Source organism: Mastigoproctus giganteus, chromosome 6, assembly GCF_048544385.1.
Source record: "Mastigoproctus giganteus isolate SK-2022 chromosome 6, ASM4854438v1, whole genome shotgun sequence".
In the NCBI taxonomy this organism is placed as follows: domain Eukaryota; kingdom Metazoa; phylum Arthropoda; class Arachnida; order Uropygi; family Thelyphonidae; genus Mastigoproctus; species Mastigoproctus giganteus.
In genome coordinates this window covers 86498511-86517697 of record NC_143580.1, presented here as the reverse complement: position 1 = coordinate 86517697, position 19187 = coordinate 86498511, and the positions used below count along the sequence as shown (strand labels likewise).

General features: G+C 38.6%; 1 protein-coding gene across 1 annotated transcript in view; it reads right to left on the bottom strand.

Annotated features, from left to right (window-relative positions):
- Window positions 1-19187, bottom strand: part of LOC150084454 (diacylglycerol kinase theta-like) — a 457615-nt gene that overhangs the window by 293669 nt on the left and 144759 nt on the right. Inside the window, exon 5 of the mRNA XM_090376240.1 lies at window positions 1822-1953. Within this exon, the coding sequence (XP_090232366.1) occupies window positions 1822-1953 (132 nt within the window). The remainder of the gene's footprint in view (window positions 1-1821; window positions 1954-19187) is intronic.

Sequence of the window (19187 nt, the reverse complement as noted above, 5' to 3'; positions counted from 1 at the left end):
TAGGTTCCTATAGTAGGTTCTTTCTCCATTGGCAAAGACAAGTGTTACAGGTCAGTTGAGTGTACGCTGCTATCTGTTATATGTTACGGATGGAAACATTCCAGTCCTCTGTCAGTTCAAGACGATGAAAAACCTGTTGGTTTTACTATGATAAATATGAAACACTGATCCAGATAATAAGCAAATTAACTGAAATCTGCAATTTCATGTACTGTATTTATTTCAAATGAATTATTTGCCTGCCATGTTGAATACTGGTAAATGTTAACCCCAAATCAGATGACCAGTATGACTTCTAGGTATGTGGGACAGATGGTTGGATAGGTTTTGCAAGTACCATTAATTTGTGCTTAATAGCAGCACTAATTGCCTCAACCACCTGAAGGCCAGAGGTGCAAACAATGCATTTGCAGTTAAGTCTCTCTTAACCGTTTGTTATTTCATTTTTCATGTGTTGTTGTGGTTGACCCCATCCATTCGTTATACGGAAATTTTCTTCATTCTAAGGAAACTATTTTAAATGTAATTACCAAGGAAAATTCAAAAAATATCGCTAAATACAAAATTTCACTATAAAGAAATTCGTTAAAGAGGTCTTACTTTATATAAGTCAAAAAAAAAAAAATTTTTGACATCCTCTTGAACTGCCACCCGTAAGTGACTCTTACCTTGCCTACCCACTTGCAGCGGCCCTGCGAGTTCTAGTGGGACAAAATCTTTTGAATGCTCCCACATCTGCATTGTGCATCTTTCCATACATGACTGTAGAGGCCTGAAGCAGGATAGTGTGGAATTTTTCTTCTTTCTCCCTACTTGGACATATGAGTACATGTCAGACAACAGTGCTTCTTCATAGCAAGAACAGGAACCAAGAGGTGTTCCCCTAGTGGTTGCCACTTCCCTGTGGAAGTGGCCAGTTGACAGCACAACTCTGTCCTGCATTACAAACAACACAAACAATACAATTCAGTTGACTCGCTTACAGGTTTTTATTTTCATCACAGACTTACAAGGCACAGCTGAAGTCTCACTCCAGTGCCACCTTACCTTAAATACATAATGTCCTTTCTAATTGTAGGCGCCTCCGTAGCCAGGTGGGCAGGAACAGCAGTGCATAGCACACGCTTCTTGATTAGACTGGGGTTTGAGCCCATCACCACCAAATACGGAGGATGTGGAAAGGTCAGGGAATGACCATCACATATTCCTGGAGCAATATGGTCTTAGTTGCTAATGCTCCTAAAAAACAAATAACAATAACTTTCTAATTGTCCTTTCACATTGTACTCACCATATCCAAATTCTGCATCTCTTTTGTCTCAGTGGCACTATGTCTCCAATATCCTAGTACTTCATTAAATTTGTTTACTGTATTCCTAGCATTAGTATGTATACACATGCAGCTGTTTTTGCTCTTAGTAATGATAACATGCCCCATTAGAACCACCAGCAAGCTTTGCAATCCTCAACATTTTGCTTTCCAGGCTGCTGCATATTCCAACAAAAGCAAAGCAAGAATCACTTTCACCTCTCCCTGCAGCTGCTTTTAATCTATTAGTCTGCATATCCTTTAAGCTAGCAGTTTTTCAACCCACATAACACTGCCTCAATAGCAATAGGAAATAATCTTCCACCCCTTCTATTTAAGCGCATCCCATCCCGATAAAAACAGTCCTTCCTGTTAAAAAGAATTTAATAAACATGCGGTAATAATGGACACCCCCTTTTCCTCATTAATTCATAAAATCGAGGGTTTACTCTGTATGCATATGAAAATTTTATACATATTTCAAAATGAATTACTGAGATATAAATGCTTACAGTTAAACCACACCATTCACAACGCATTCCTGCCAGACATTCAGCAGACCAACATGTCTTTTTACAGTGGTGACATTTTGAATTCCCAGGTAAATTTCCTTCTCTCCAGTGGTGGAATTGAGTAATAGAAGGCTAAAAATATATGAAATTACAGGTTATAAAATTAATGATTGTGATGAAATTTCAAATTAATCAAGATGTTTAAATTCAAAAACAAGTTTTTAAAAAAAAAAAAAAGTAAATCTTTACTGTACAGAATGTTAAGGACAATAACCCTTCACAGCAAGACACTAGAGGGTTATCATTTTTATCATGAATTCACTGGCATACAGCAACAGTCAGGGCAATGGCAGCTGCATCTCTTCCTAATAAAAACATGCAATTATATATCTATATTAAGAATGTTCAAGTGAGAAAAACAGGACAAAGTAAGAAAACATATACAAAGGAGAATAAAATGTTTTATAATGGAAGAGTTGGTGTTACTGACACACACACACACACACACACACACACACACACACACACACACACACACACACACACACACACACACACACACACAAGGATAATGCAGCCTCATTAAACATTTGTGCCAATGGCAAGAAAGTATTTCTGAAAGGGTATCAAGGGCCAATTTTAGAGTTGAAGGAAACTTTGCTACTATGTAAGAGTCCGGTAGTCGAAAGTCAAAATTTCAAAAAAATATCATCATCCAATGTTGCAATGCACTATTTCTTGAACTCACAGTTGCAACTAATTAGAAGCAAATGTAATGAGGTAGAATGACTCTTTTCCTACTGGAGAAAAAAATTAAGTAAAAATAAGTATTACACTTCAGAAATGTATGCATAAAACTATTTTCCACATTGTTCAATATTGCTGTAGTTTTTCTACAAAAAGATTAATATTCAGGCAAAAACTAACATGATATGCATTTGATTTCTAGTGATCTTTGAAGGAGGATGTATATCGCATTCATTTTAGAAAATTATAACAATTACTTTTTCAACGTTTCTTTTAAAAGTAATAAGAAGCCAATGTTGAATATATTATGTCAAAAATGCAAAACTATGGCAGTTTAAGGCCGCTGTAGCTCAGGCGCGCAGGTGCATAAGTACACGTGCCTTGAGTGACCGGGGTTCAAGCCCGTGACTACTGAATACGGTGCTGTTTCTTGTAATCTGTCTATCTTGTGAACTCCTCTGACTGTGTGGTCATCCCGGAGCATAAACAGAAAATTTATTTTATTTTTATTTTTAATTTTGGACTATCCTGTGAGCCTAAAATGCTTCTCTGAACCAAATTTAAAAATCAGATTATTAAAACATCTGAACTGAGAATCAAGTCATCAAGAACCAAGTTTCGAATAATTTGCACATAACGTTTCCAAATGTCAGGGAAAATACTGCAAGTGAAAATACGCAATGTTCAAAGGAGATGATTACTCACATGTATAAAATTACTAGAAGAAAACATGTCACTGATTATATTTTGTGCATTAGGAGCAATTTGGAATATTACAATACATTAAATTTAAAATTAATTAAAACTAAACAGCTCTTCTCTGAAAGCCTCTGTTAGTTAGCATTAGCATTAGCATTAGCATTAGCATTAGTAGAGGCATTTGATGCAAGAAAGCAAGCTTATGCAGCATCAGCCAAAAAAAAAAAAAAAAAAAAAAACCACTTCCACTTCACCCCTCTGTTCGTTCAAAATACCTGTCCAGCTGAGCCTTAAACTTATTTAGGCTATCAACCTCCACCACAAGGGATGGAAGTCTGTTCCACCAACCAACCACCCGCTGGCTAAAGGCAAATTTCCGCACGTCTATCCTACATCCGTCTTTCCTCAATTTGAATTTATGCCCTCTCAGGTGATTTTTCTGAGCTAGAGGAAGAATCCCATCAGCATTGAGCATGCTTAAACCATTCAAGGCTTTATACACCTCTATCAGATCACCTCGCTGGTGCCTAGTCTCCAGACACTGTAATTTGCAAAACTTAAGCCTTTCTTCGTAAGAGCACCCCTTTGTTCCATTCACTAATCTTGTTGCCCTTCTCTGTACTCGTTCCAGCAGCTCTACATCCTTCTTGAAATGAGGCCTCCAGACCTGTATACAGTACTCTAGGTGTGGCCTGACCATCGCCTTATACAATGGAATAATCACCTCCTTATCCCTGCTGGAAAAATTCCTGTATATCATTGACAATACTCCATGAGCTACTCTTGCAGCCCGTCTGCACTGCTCAGAGAACTTCATATCTGCCTGCACAACCACCCCCAAGTCCCTTTCATTCTCTACCACTGTCAGTGTTGTACCACAGAGTTGATACGTTGCTCTGGGGTTGCTGTTTCCCATGTGTAGTACTTTACATTTGTCAATGTTAAACTTCATTTGCCACCTCTCAGCCCATCTGCTCAACCTTTCCAGATCCTGTTGCAGCAGCATAGTGTCAGTAGTGTCCTTGACAACCCTGCCAACCTTTGTATCGTCTGCAAACTTGGACATTAAGCCCGATATACCATCATCAATATCATTTATAAATACAGAAAACAATAATGGACCCAACACTGAGCCCTGAGGGACTCCACTAATAACATCAGTCCACAATGAGCAGTGTCCACTCTCTGTCTTCTCCCCCTCAACCACCCCTTTATCCATAGCAGCAATTTGCCTCCAATGTCACACTGCTCCAATTTGTGTAGCAGTCTTCCATGTGCAACAGTATCAAAAGCCTTTCTAAGATCCAAGTATATAATATCAAAGTTATTCCCTGCATCCAGTTCTTTTGTGACTGCATCATAGTATCCAATCAAGTTGGTCAGGAAAGACTTCCCCTTAACAAAACCATGCTGTGTCTGAGCTATAACTGAAGTCTTGTCTAGATGATCCTGCAGTGCTTCTTTAACCAGTGCCTCCATTAATTTTCCTGGAACAGACGTTAAGCTCACAGGTCTATAATTACTTGTGTCAGCCTTTGATCCTCCTTTGTGAATTGGGGTCACATTTGCACATTTCCAGTCTATGGGTACCTCCCCTGAGTCCAAGGAAGCTCTCATAATTATGGCTAAGGGTTTGCTTACTTCCTTTGCTGCCTCCTTTAATATAACTGGATAGATCCCATCCACCCCGGGTGCCTTTCTTGTGTTTATCTTCAACAATTTCTCCTCCACTTTACTCCCAGTTATTTCAAGATTCTGAAGCTTACTGCTAGAGTTGAATACACCTCTGGCATTCCCCTCGCTGATAACTCCTCATGTGTGAATGTCGATGCAAATATTCATTTAGTTTGTTAGCTACCTGAGCAGGATCATCAACACTTGACCCATCAATATCAAGTGGACCAATCTGATTCATCCCCTTCCTTCTAGAGTTTACATAAGTAAAGAACTCTTTGCTGTTTTTCTTTGCATCCCTTGCCAAGGATTTCTCGTAATCTGCCTTCGCCTGCCTAACCTCCTTTGTAACTTGGTTGCATATCAACTTGTATCTATCATAGGCTTCTGTGTCATGTGTTAATTTGTATGTATCCCATGTATTTTTCTTCTCTGCCATATGCCTCATTAGTTCATCTGACATCCATTTTGGCCTAAACCTTGAACAATATTTCTTAGTTGGTATGTAAAGCCTAGTAGCTTCCAAGATAAGTTCTTTGAATGCTTCCCATTTTGAATTTGCTGTTGGTAACATCATCAGTTGGTCCCACTGTATAGAATTTAAATACTGTCTCAGTCCATCGTAGTCGCCTTTACGGAAGCAATACCCTTCCCTTTACCCCTAATGGTAGTTACCTCTTTGAGTAAATCCCACTTCAGCACACTGTGATCACTGCCACCTAGTGGTTCATTTATCTGCAGATTCTTAATGCATGAAGAATCACTGCTGATAATCAAATCAAGAGTATTACTCCCTCTAGTTGCCTCCCGAACATGCTGATGTAGAAAACAATCATCCAATAAATCCACAAAAGCCCTGCTAGTGTGTGAGTAACCAGCCCCCAAAATCCAGTCAATATCTGGGAAATTAAAATCTTCCATTATAAGACACTCTGATTTACTGGCCCACTCTATTTCCCTGTACAGTTCCTTATTATACTCATCAGAGTCATTAGGCCTATAGCACACTCCTACTCTCAATTTTGATCTCCCAATGTTTATGTCACACCAAACTGACTCCACACTGCACTGTCCAGCGATGTCAACTGGCTTCACTTCCTTGGTTTTTATGTGTTTCTTAACTAATAGCATAACACCTCCCCCCTGCCTATCCTGTCTATCCTTTCTGTAGACGTTGTACTCCCCAAATTGCAGTTCCGCATCCCTTATATCTGTGTGACACCACGTCTCTGATATCCCAACAATATCTGTCTTCGATGTTTTGAGCAATACCTCAAATTCATCAAATTTATTTACTAAACTCCTAGCATTGGTGTACACGCAAGTATACCTGCACCTGTTTCTATTCTTAGCTACCCTAACACAACCCATGTGTTTACTTGTACCGCAATGGCTCCCAGCAGTCTCTGAAATACCATGCATCTTGTTTTTCAGGCTTCTGCTCATTCTAATAGAAGCAGTGCAAGAATCTCTTTCACCTCTGCCAGTGGCTACTGTCAATCTATTGGTCTTTGTCTCCCCCCAAGCTAGCAGTTTTCCGACTCACCTAACACTGCCTCGATAGCATCAGCAAATATTCTTGCACCCTTTCTATTTAAGTGTATCCCATCCCTGTAGAAGCAATCTCTCCTGTTAACAAGTACAGTCCAGGCTGAAAAAAATTCTACCCCTTGAGCCTTGCACAATCTTTCCAGGGCCGAATTGATCGACAAGGCTCTCATCATATACTCCCTCCTATCGTGTCTGGGCAGAATTGCAGACACTTTCAAATTCAACCCTAATTCTCGGCTTTTGTTCAACAGTGACCTGTACTTGTTAAGTAATTCTGCCGGTCTCCTACTCTTAATATTATTAGTGCCAACGTGTACAACTATATCACCTTTTGTGCCCTTAAAAGATGATATTCGCTCTACAACGTCATCAACCTTTGCCCCTGGCAGACATACCCTGGTCCTGTTCCACCTATCTTTTTTACAAAGCATGTTCCCCGTTTCCCTGACAATAGAGTCACCAACAACTACTAGTTCCTTCGGGACCAGCGCATTCTGCCTTGGGGGTTGTCTCTGTGTCACGCGATGCCCAAGTGCAAGCTCTGGCGTTGATGTGGGCAGCTGAGAGCTTGATGGGCCCCTCAATTTAGTTTCTTCGAGGGCATCCACCCTGCCCTTCAAGCTCTCATATAGGCCCATAAGGACGCCAAGTTGTTGCCTGATATCGATACACTCCTTGCATCGCGCACACACAAAGACATCCCTTGGCAGTATCATGTCCCGTACCCGATTGCTCTGCAAACATCAAGCAAACAGTGCATTTTATAAGGCTGTGAGTCAGAGGACAACTGCCCCCCTCAGTTCTGCTCTGAGCCACAGCACTTCCATTAGCTTGAGCCTTTTGCTTTGCTGCTCTGGTCTGAGTCATGATTCTATTAATTTATTAATTAATTATGTTATGTTATTAATTATATTACGTTTGTAATCTAAGTCGTTATATGTATTTATTTAAACGTACAATTTAACTGCTAACGAAGTTCAACTAACGCCAACTAGTACGGTATATAACCTACGGTATATCTAGTACGGTATCACAATGGCGGGAAAGTTACTAATGGTAGCGGTAGTTACGAACACGTGGAAACCCTTACCGATACTTTTACAAGGCCGAGTAAAGAATAAATACACCAAATTAATCAAAAAAATCACAAAATAATGTTATACTACTAAATTTAAATCAAAAGTTTTAGAAAAACAATAATTTCAAATCAATAAATAAGAAAAATCCACTTAGCGGCTTGGAACACGACCGTCACTAGTAGCCTCGTCAGCAGACTCCTCTTGTTGGTGAATAATGTTTACATGCTGTATAAATATACATCATTATTTATAAAGTAGCATCAGAACTTCACATAATTAGTGTCAGAATGGTCAAAATGATGAAAGAAAGCAGACATCTGCCAAAAACAAAAATTCCAATCACTAAAGTGTCTTGAACTGTACCAAACTTCTTGCCATAGTCACCTTAGAGATCAATTTCTTCCAATGATCAACAATAAAAATGCTGCCAAAATGTAAACTTCATGAGATCCAGCCTTCTGTTGCTCCTTTAGATTTATTTGTATATCTTCCCCATTTCTCATCTCTCTATACATACTCATCTCCTGAAGGAATGAGTAAATTCATGGAATATATATAAATGTTTCAGTTAAACTGTATACAATCATACACCTCAGTCACTATCAAAGCAACATAACCTAGTTCTGGTCCTTAGTCAACCTCCTGACTTTCAAATTTGTGGAACCAACTGATGATGTTACCAACAGCAAATTCAAAATGGGAACCATTCAAAGAATTAATCTAGGAAGCTACTAAGCTTTTCATACCAACAAAGAAATATTGTTCAAATTTTAGGCCTAAATCGATGTCAGATGAACTAATTAGAGAGGTAAAAGAGAAGAAAATGCATGGGATACATATAAATTAACATGTGACACAGAAGCCTATGACAGATGTAAGCTAGTCTGTAACCAAATTATAAAGGAGGTTATGCAGGCGAAGGCAGATTACGAGAAATCTTTGGCAAAGGATGCAAAGAAAAACAGCAAAGAGTTCTTTACTTATATAAACTCTAGAAGGAAGGGGATGAACCATATTGGTCCGCTTGATATCGATGGTTCAACTATTGATGATCCTGCTCAGGTAGCTAACAAACTAAATGAATATTCTGCATCGACAGTCACACATGAGGAGTTATTCAGGCAGGGGAATGCCAGAGGTGTATTCAACTCTGGCAGTAAGCTAGATAATATTGTAATAACTGAGAATAAAGTGGAGGAGAAATTGTTGAAGATAAACACAAGAAATGCACCTGGGGTGGATGGAATCTATCCAGTTATATTAAAGGAGGCGGAAAAGGAAGTAAGCAAACCCTTAGCCATAATTATAAGAGCTTCCCTGGACTCAGGGGAGGTACCCATGGACTGGAGATGTGCAAATGTGACCCAAATCCACAAAGGAGGATCAAAGGGAGACACAGGTAATTACAGACCTGTTAGTTTAACTTCTGTTCCAGGGAAATTAATGGAGGCACAGGTTAAAGAAGCACTGCAGGACCATCTAGACAAGGCTTCAGTTATAGCTCGGACACAGCATGGATTTGTTAAGGGAAAGACTTTTTTCACTAATTTGATTGAATACTATGATGTAGTCACAAAGGAACTGGATGCAAAGAATAACTGATATCATATATTTGGATCTTAGAAAAGCCTTTGATACTGTTGCACATGGAAGACTGCGGCACAAATTGGAGCAGTGTGGCACTGGAGGCAAATTGCTGCTATGGATAAAGGGATGGTTGAGTGGGAGAAGACAGAGAGTGGTAATCAATGGACACTGCTCTTTGTGGACTAATGTTATTAGTGGAGTCCCTCAGGGTTCAGTGTTGGGTCCATTGTTGTTTTCTGTATTTATAAATGATACTGATGATGGTATATCAGGCTTAATGTCCAAGTTCGCAGACGATACGAAAATTGGCAGGGTTGTTAATGACACTAATGACAGTACACTTCTGCAACAGGATCTATAAAAGTTGAGCAGATGCGCTGAGAGGTGGCAAATGAAGTTTAACATTGACAAATGTAAAGTACAACATATGGGTAGCAGTAATCCCAGAGTAACATATCAACTCTGTGGTACCACACTGACAGTGGTAGAGAATGAAAAGTACCTGGGGGTAATTGTGCAGGCAGATATGAAGTTTTCTGAGCAGTGCAGATGGTCTGCAAAAGTAGCTCATGGCATCATGTCAATGATATACAGGAATTTTCTAGCAGGCATAAGGAGATGATTATCCCCTTGTGCAAGGCAATGGTCAGACCACACCTTGAGTACTGTATACAGGTCTGGAGGTCTTATTTTAAGGATGTAGAGCTGTTGGAATGAGTACAGAGAAGGACAACAAGATTAGTGAATGGAACAAAGGGTTGCTCTTACAAAGAAAGTCTTGTTTTGCAAATTACAGTGTCTAGAGACTAGGCCTCTGCGAGGTTATCTGATTGAGGTGTATAAAGCCTTGAATGGTTTGAGCATGCTCAATGCTGATGGGATTCTTCCGCTTGCTCAGAATAATCACCTGAGTTGGAATAAATTCAAATTGAGGAAAGATTTGTGGAAGTTTGCCTTTAGCAGGTGGTTGATTGCTGGAACAAACTTCCATCTGTCGTTGCAGAAGTTGATAGCTTAAATAGATTCAAGGCAGAACTTGACAAACATTTGGAGTGAGGGGATGGGTGAAATAAGGGTGTTTTTTTTTTTTTTGGCTGATGCTATATAAGCTTCCTTTCTTGCATCATGTGCCTTCACTAATGCTAAACCATCAGCAGATTTCCCCTGTACTCCCTCAATAAATGTCATTAAGGAAGATTAAAAAATAGCATTCCAGAACCAATCCCAAAGGACTCCGCTTGCTATGCTAGTCCACTATAAAGAATGCCAATTTATGACCACTCTCTGCTCCTTGTGTAAGACCTTTCTTTCACAAGCCATGCTGCAATCCCTTTAGAATTCCCATATTCTCATCGATATGGTCTTGCATCATATCCTTAACCAGACTATATTATTTTGCCCACTCCAGATGTCAGACCACAACCTGTAGTTTTCCATCCCACTTCAAATCCTCCCTTGTGAACTGGGAAAATATTTGTGCTACTTTAATCCAAGACAATCACACTCCACAGTTAAATAATGATCTCATTAACATTAGTAATGCTAATGAGATCATTAACATGAACCTGTATTTAATACATTCACAAACCATCTTTTTAGTATAACTAGACATATACTGTCCATCCCTCAGACTTGAACTTACCTCAGCCACAATAACATTTCTGACAAGTTATGTCAGAAATGTTAATGAGGCTGAGAGAAATGTTATTTAGGCTAAGGAACAAAAATTAGTAATATATCTCTCACAGAGATATATCTCTAATTTTTACAACAAGCTGACTCTTCTTCACTCTTTGCACCTGGCTGAAATGAATTTTCAAGTGTAAAGTCTATTGCAAAATACTGGTGGTTCAATTCATCTGTCACATTGTCTGGATTGTCTACACTTCCACTGCTACTATCTTTTAAGGGACCAGTCTGATTAGCTTCTTCTTCTTTCTTGTACAAGTAGCCTGCTTAACATATTCGCTGCTTTTAAACATATATGCATAAAACAGCACTGCTTTCAAGCATATATGCATAAAACAGCATGTGTGCTATAAAATTAAAGGCACATGAAAATAACAGCTTCTCAGTACTGGTACAATGACTGAGCACTTTGCAATAATGCTTGGCTTTTATTTATAGACTTGGCACTGTTTTACTTGTTCTTTGCTTGTGGTGATGTTAGTGTATGTACATGAATAAATTTTTCCTAAAATTTTAAGAATTATTGTGATTTACAGTTCAGCACAAAAGTAACTGTTCACTCTTAGCAATGAATTCCAAATGTTTAATTTTCAACCAAATGTATAAATTTTTGGAATGCTGGGGATGTCAGAATGTTTATTGTTTTTCAACATTCCAAAAACTATACACATTGAACATGTACTCTCACATTTAGGTAGCAGCAAATGTGTTAATGTCATTCCAAATAGGATAATTTCAATATGATACTGTTTAATTTTACATCTGTAAGGAACAAAATATCAACAAGAGGGTCATGCTTGTTTCTGATGGACCTGACTACCCTCCTAACAACACTGAAGACTTGGATGAAAATATAGAAATCATTTTCATTCTAACAAATATGACCATTCATTGCAATAGATGATCCAAGGGGATGACAGCAACGTTCAGAGTCTATTATCTCTGGCAGACCATGTAACAACTGATTACCTACACAAACAAATGATGAAGACCAATCATCATTTCAGGAGTTTTGGAAAGGGATACAATATAATATTAAGGAATACACAGACAACATTGTGGCATCATGGGAGGAAGTCACTCAGACTTCAGTGAACAGTGTGTAGTGAAATATGATTATGGTGTGTCCACAGCATCCAAGAACATGATAGCATACCCCCAAATCAGTTACAGATTTCTGGAATTGGAATATGATTAACATTTGTATTGATTGATTTATTGTAAACTCCACTGACCTGGTAGTTGTGCTGGAGTATAAACAAGAACATTTTTTTTAAAAATAACAACAGGCTTTGATAAAGTGGACAAAAGTAACATTGGTCAAGAGGATGAATCGCACTGATCCTCACTGATTAATGGGAATCTAACTGAGTTGGAACAACTATGGATAAGAATGCAAAAGGAAGGGGAAATGCAGCCAGCATCACAAGTAAAGCAGCTCATGAAAAAAAAAAAAACAATATCTGAAGCCTTCAGTTTGTTCAAGAAAGGGAGATGCATTCCTTTTGAAGGTTTTTCAAACAAGGAACAAAGCAGAAAATTCAGCCATGGTTTCAGTGATAGTTAAACTTCAGTTGCCACTTCTCAGCCCATCTGCCTAACTTTTCTAGATCCTGTTGCATTAGCATACTGTCTTTACTGTGATTAACAATCCTGCCAACCTTTGTATCATCTGCAAACTTAGACATTAAGCCTCATATACAGGGCCAGTTTTGGGCTATCAGCTGCCTGCGTGCTAGAGATATTTGGCCGCCCCTATCAATGCTCACTTGGTAGTAACGAATTTTTTGCTGTGAAAATGTTGAAAACTGTCGACAAGAGACTGATTGTTGGGTGAATATTTAAATTAATAACGTTCGTGTGCATTTCTCACTTTATTTAAATTTCCTTTCGGTTCCGTCAACAATTAAAACAATAATGTAAGTGTCGCTTTAAGATTAATGGTACAGGAATAAAGGCCAATTCACAATGAAAATTAAACATAACATAAGCATAAAACCTTGTACCTATGTTATTTAATGAAACTATTCACAATGAATTACGTAAGTGTAACCTTAAACTTAATCATAAGATGTTATAACATGAAAGTTTGCAAACTCCAAGCTTTTATGCTTTTGTTTACATGGTTTAAAACAAGACACAATCGTAGGGGTTAATGGAAGTTCCATCGTTGAATCCTTCTCTGGTTCAACAGATGAACCCACCATCGCCTGTGCTTGCATTTCTAAGTTTTTTTGTGCAAAACACCTAACATGTATGCTTCGGCGTTATTTATAATCATAAACTGCACAGCTATATCACGCAAACATCAATTTTTTGAAGTATGAAAGAAGAGCATGTTGTGTTTCCATGGTTACCAAATATGTTTACAGTCATGTTTATGTAACCATTGTGAATGTTGGTATGACTTCTTAATTTTATAGTAACGTTTGTTACATTATTTTTATGTTTAATTTTCATTGTAAATGGGCCTTTAGAGAATACATTATTATTTATTAACAATGCCACATTCGCTATTTCATCGCCAACGACTATATTAAAATAATATTAAATTACATTTTAATTTTATTCTTTGAAGTGCACTATCAGCCGCCCTAGGAATTTGGCCACCTGCGTGCATGCACGCACTGCACATCTACCAGAACCGGACCTGCTGATGTATCTTCATTGATATCATTGATAAATACACAAAACAATAATGGGCCCCAGCAATGAACCCTGCGGTACTCCACTAAGAACATTAGCCCATGTAGAGCAGTGTCCATTTAATACCACTCTCTGCCATCTCCTACTCAACCATCCCTTTATCCATTGCACCAACTTGCCCTTAATGCCATACCGCTCCAATTTGTAGATCAGTCTTCCATGTGCAACAGTATATGATATCAACAAATTATCCTGAAATCCAAGTATATGATATCAAAATTATTTTTTGCATTCAGTTCCTTTGTGACCACATTGTGGCATCCAAGCAAATTCGTCAGACAAGAGTTCCCCTTAACAAACCCATGCTGTATCTGAACTATTACTGCAGTCTTGTCTGGGTGATCCTGTATCACTTCTTTAACCAGTGACTATTTTCCCCAGAACAGAAGTTAAACTAACAGGTCTATAATTATTTGTGTCACCCTTTGACCCCCTTTGTGAATTGGGATACATTTGCACATCTCAAGTCAATGGGGACCTCTGCTGAATCTAAGGATGCTCTCATAATTATGGCTAAAAGTTTGCTTACTTCCCTTGCTGCTTCCTTCAATATAACTGGATAGATTCCATCTGTCCCAGGTGCCTATTTTATGTTTAACTTCACAATTTCTCCTCCACTTTGCTCTCCATTATTACAAAATCATTCAGCTCCCTGTTAGAGTTCAGTAAACTTCTATCCTCCTCTTTCTTACAGAATTCCTCATGTGTGAATGTAGATGCAAAAGACTCATTCAGTTTGTCATCTGAGCAGGATCATCAACAGTCGAACCACCAACATCAAGTGGACCAATAAGATTTATCCCCTTCCTTCTAGACTTTACGTAAGTAAAGAAGTCTTTGTTGTTTTTCTTTGCATCCTTTGGCAAGGATTTCTCATAATCAGCCTTCGCTTCCTTAACCTCCTTTGTGACATGATTACAGACTAGCTTATACCCACCACAGGCTTCTGTGTCACCTGATAATTTATATGCATCCCACACATTTTTCTTCTCTGCCACGTGTCTCATTAGTTCATCTGACATCCATTTAGGTCTAAATCTTGAACAGTATTTCTTAGTTGGTATGAAAAGCCTAGTAGCTTCCAAGATAAATTCTTTGAATTCACTGTTTAGAATTCATTTGAAATTCGCTGTTTTTAACATCATCACTTGATCCCACTACAGAATTTAAAAACTGTCTGAGACCACTGTAGACACCTTTAAGAAAACAAAAACTCTTCCCTTTACTCTTAATGGTAGTTACATCTTTACCCCAGGGGCTCACATCTGGTGAGTAGGGGCTTGGCACACCCAGGGTCCTGAGCCGGATATCATCATTCTTCTCTTACTTGGTGATTTCCTTCTACTTCTCTCTCTCCAGAGTAATTCAGAATTTTTTTTTTTTTGGCTGGTGCAGCATAAGCCTCAGGCTTCCTTGCACTGCACTATATGGCTAATAATAATAATAAGTAAATCCACATCAGTACACCGTGATCACTGTCACCTAGTGGTTCCTTTATCTGCAAATTCTTAATGCTTGAATAATCACTGCTGATAATGCTATGAAGAGTATTACTCCCTCTGGTTGCCCCTCAAACATGTTGCTGTAGAAAACAATCCTCCAATAAATCCACAAAAATCTTGCCGGTGTTCGAGCGACCAATCCACAGTTCCGATCAATATCTGGAAAGTTAAAATCCCCCATTACAAGACATTCTGATTTACTGGCCCATTCTATTTGTCTGCACAATTGTTCATCGTATTCATCAGAGTCATTGGTCCTATAACATACTCCTACTCTCATTTTCCCTTTCCTAGTGTTTATGTCACACCAATCTGACTCGACATTGCACTGTCCACCCATTTCAACTGGATGCACTTCCTCGATTTTATGTGTTTCTTAACTAACAGCATAATCCCTCCTCCCTTCCTACCCTGTCTATCCTTTCTGTACACATTGTACTCCCCAAATTCCAAGTTTGCACTGCTTATATCAGTGTTATTGTTGTTATTGTTATTTGGTTTTTAGGAGCATTAGCAACTAAGGCCATATTGCTCCAGGAATATGCGGTGGTCATTCCCTTGACCTTTCTGCATCCTCTGTATTTGGTGGTGACGGGCTCGAACCCCAGTCTAACCAAGAAGCGTGTGCTACGCACTGCTGCTCCTTCCCACCTGGCTACGGAGGCGCTCTTACATCAGTGTGACACCATGTCTCTGATATTACAACAATATCTGCTCTTGATGCCTTGATCAATACTTCAAATTCATCAAATTTATTTACTATACATCTAGCATTGGTGTATAGGCAAGTATACATGAACCTGTTCTTACTCTTAATTACCTAACCCAATCATGTATTTGCTTGTTCCATGATGACTCCCAGCACCTCTTGAAATCCCAAGCAGCTTACTCTCTAGGCTGCTCCTCATCACCATAGAAGCAGTGCAAGAATCACTTTTGCCTCTGCCTGCATCTACTATTAATATTTTAGTCTGTGAATTCTCCCAAGCTAGCAGTTTTCCGTCCCACCGCACACTGCCTCGATAGCATCAGCAAATATTCTTGCACCCTTTCTATTTAAGTTTATCCCATCCCTCTAGAAGCAGTCTCTCCTGTTAGCAAGCACAGACCATGCTAAAAAAAATTCTACCCCATCAGCCTTGCAGAATCGCTCCAGGGCAGAATTGATTGACAAGGCTCTCATCATATACTCCCTCCTGTCGTGTCTGTGCAGAATTGCAGACACTTTCAAATTTAACCCTAACTTGCAACTTTTTTTCAACATTGACCTGTACTTGTTAAGTGTCTGCAGATCTCTTACTCTTAAGGTCATTAGTGCCAACGTGTACAATACATCTTTTGTGCCCTTAAAATATGATATCTGCTCTACAATGTCATTAACTTTTGTCGCTGGCAGACATACCCTGGTCCTGTTCCACCTATCATCATATTTACCCTATCTGCTCGAATTAAGATGATTATCCTTCCAAAACTCTACAGAATAATATGTGGGAAATATTGCAGATGATGACTGTACATAGAATGGGAACTTAAAAAGCTAGTCAAGATGGTATTCTCAATCAAGCACAGAATTTATTGATGGAAGTGTTAATTTTGAGGAAATAAACCTTAGGTGATTAATAGAACATCTTAAAGTACCGTATAGGAAATAAAACTCAACAAAAAAATATCTGCCTATGTACATAACCAATTCTGTGAATGTACTACCCAATTTACATAAGATTTGGGACTCAGTTCAAATAATCTAAATGAATATTTTAAATAATGTTGAAATTATTTCCTACATACAGCTCATGAGCACCTCTGTCATAATTGCTAACCAGGTTGGTTAATGATGATTTTCCCTTTTCAAAACCATGCTTCTGAATTCCATTTCTATCTAAATGATCCTAAAATGTACACTTTTTAATTGCCTCCATGATTTTCCCCTACCACTAAAGTCAGTCCACTTGGTAGATACCCTCTTTGAGTCACCCTCATGTATCGATAATGCACTGGCACTTCTCCAAGCCAAAGGAATAACTACTGAGTTACTAGTGTCAGCCTCATAATTAACTTCAATGGTTCAATGCACTCTTGCCAGCTGCCTCAATATTACCATGGGATATGCCATCGACTCCAGGAACCTTACTAAAAAGTTTTTCTAATTACTATGGGATATGCCATCAACTCCAAGAATCTTACTAGAAAGATTTTCTAATAAATAATAATCTGAAATTTCAACTTTGCTTATTTCCTGCTTTCCAGCTTCACTCATGCAGCTTCTCCTCACCATGAAAGGTCTTTCCTCTGTAAATAAATATCAATGCAAAGTACCTGTTTAATTCATCTGAAATATCAGCAGGGTTATCTATAATTTTCTTGTATCCTTTAATGGAAAGATTTTTCTGCTTCACTCCTTTCTTCTCAGTATTCATGTATGGAAAAACTCCTTTTTCCTGTTCTTTGCTTTCTTAGTTAGCTATTTCTCATAATCTTCCTCTAACAGCCTAATCTCTTCTGTGATATTATGAATAAATTTGTAACTGTTATGGGGCTTCAGTACTTTTTATTGTTTATAACTTTCCAATGTCATATTTAGCTGCCCTGTTAAAATGGCTGGTTCATCCATCTCAGAATCATCCTTGTACTATATGTTCTTATCTTCTTAATGGTTTTTATACTTTCTAGACTTCTGTGACTATAGTTTTGAAAAATCTTCTTTCCTGAAATTATTATTATTATTAGTAGTAGTGGCATGTGATGCAAGAAAGCATGTGTATGAGCTTATGCAGCATCAGCCAAAAAAAAAAAATCACACCATTCCTTCCAAATGCCTGTCCAGTTCCTCCTTAAATTTATTCAACCTATCAACTTCCACAACAACAAATGGAAGTTTGTTCCAGCAATTAACCACCCGCTGGCTAAAGGCAAATTTCCGTACATCTATTCTACATCTGTCTTTTCTTAATTTGAATTTATGCCCCCTTAGGTTCGTAATCTGAACAAGTGTAAGGATCCCATCAGAATTCAGCGAGCTCAACCCATTCAAGGCCTTATATACCTCATCAGATCACCGGGCAGGTGCCTAGTCTCCAGCCACTGCAATTTGAAGAACTTAAGCCTCTCTTGGTAAGAGGATCCCTTCATTCCCCTCACCAATCTTGTTGCCCTTCTCTGTACACGCTCAAGTAAATCTACATCCTTCCTAAAATGAGGCCTCCAGATCTGTACGCAGTACTCAAGGCGTGGCCTAACCATTGCCTTATACAGAGGGACAATCACCTCCTTTTCCCTGCTAGCAAAATTCCTATATATCATTGACAAAACCCCATGACCTGCCCTGGCAGCCTGTCTGCATTGCTCAGAAAACTTCATATCTGCCTGCACAATTACTCCCAGGTCTTTTTCATTTTCTACCACCTTAAGTGTAGTACCACACAGTTGGTACGTTTCTCTGGGGTTACTTCTTCCCATATGCAGTACTTTGCATTTGTCAAGGTTAAACTTCAGTTGCCACTTCTTAGCCATTCTGCCCAAATTATCTAGATCCTGTTGCAGTAGCACACTGCCATTACTGCCATTAACAACCCTGCCAACATTTGTATCATCTGCAAACTTCGACATTAAGCCTGATATATCTTCATCAATATCATTGATAAATATACAAAACAACAGTGGACCCAACACCGATCCCTGTGGGACTCCACTAATAACATTAGTCCACGAAGAGCAGCACCCATTGATTACCACCCTCTGTCTTCTCCCACTTAACCATCCTTTTATCCATTGTAGCAACTTACCCTTAATACTATTCTGCTCCAATTTGTACAATAGTCTTTCATGCGCAACAGTGTCAAAAGCTTTCCTGAAATCCAAATGGATGATATCAAAATTATTTTTTGCATCCAGTTCCTTTGTAACCACATCATAATATCCTATCAAATTTGTCAGACAAGACTTTCCCTTAACAAACCCATGCTGTGTCTGAATTATTGCTGCAGTCTTGTCTAGATGATCCTGCAATGCATCTTTAACCAGTGACTCCATTATTTTACCTGGAACAGACGTTAAACTAACTGGTCTGTAATTACAGTCAGTCCTCATATAGCACGATAGTTTTGTTCCTAGAAACCCTCGTGCAATGCAAAAT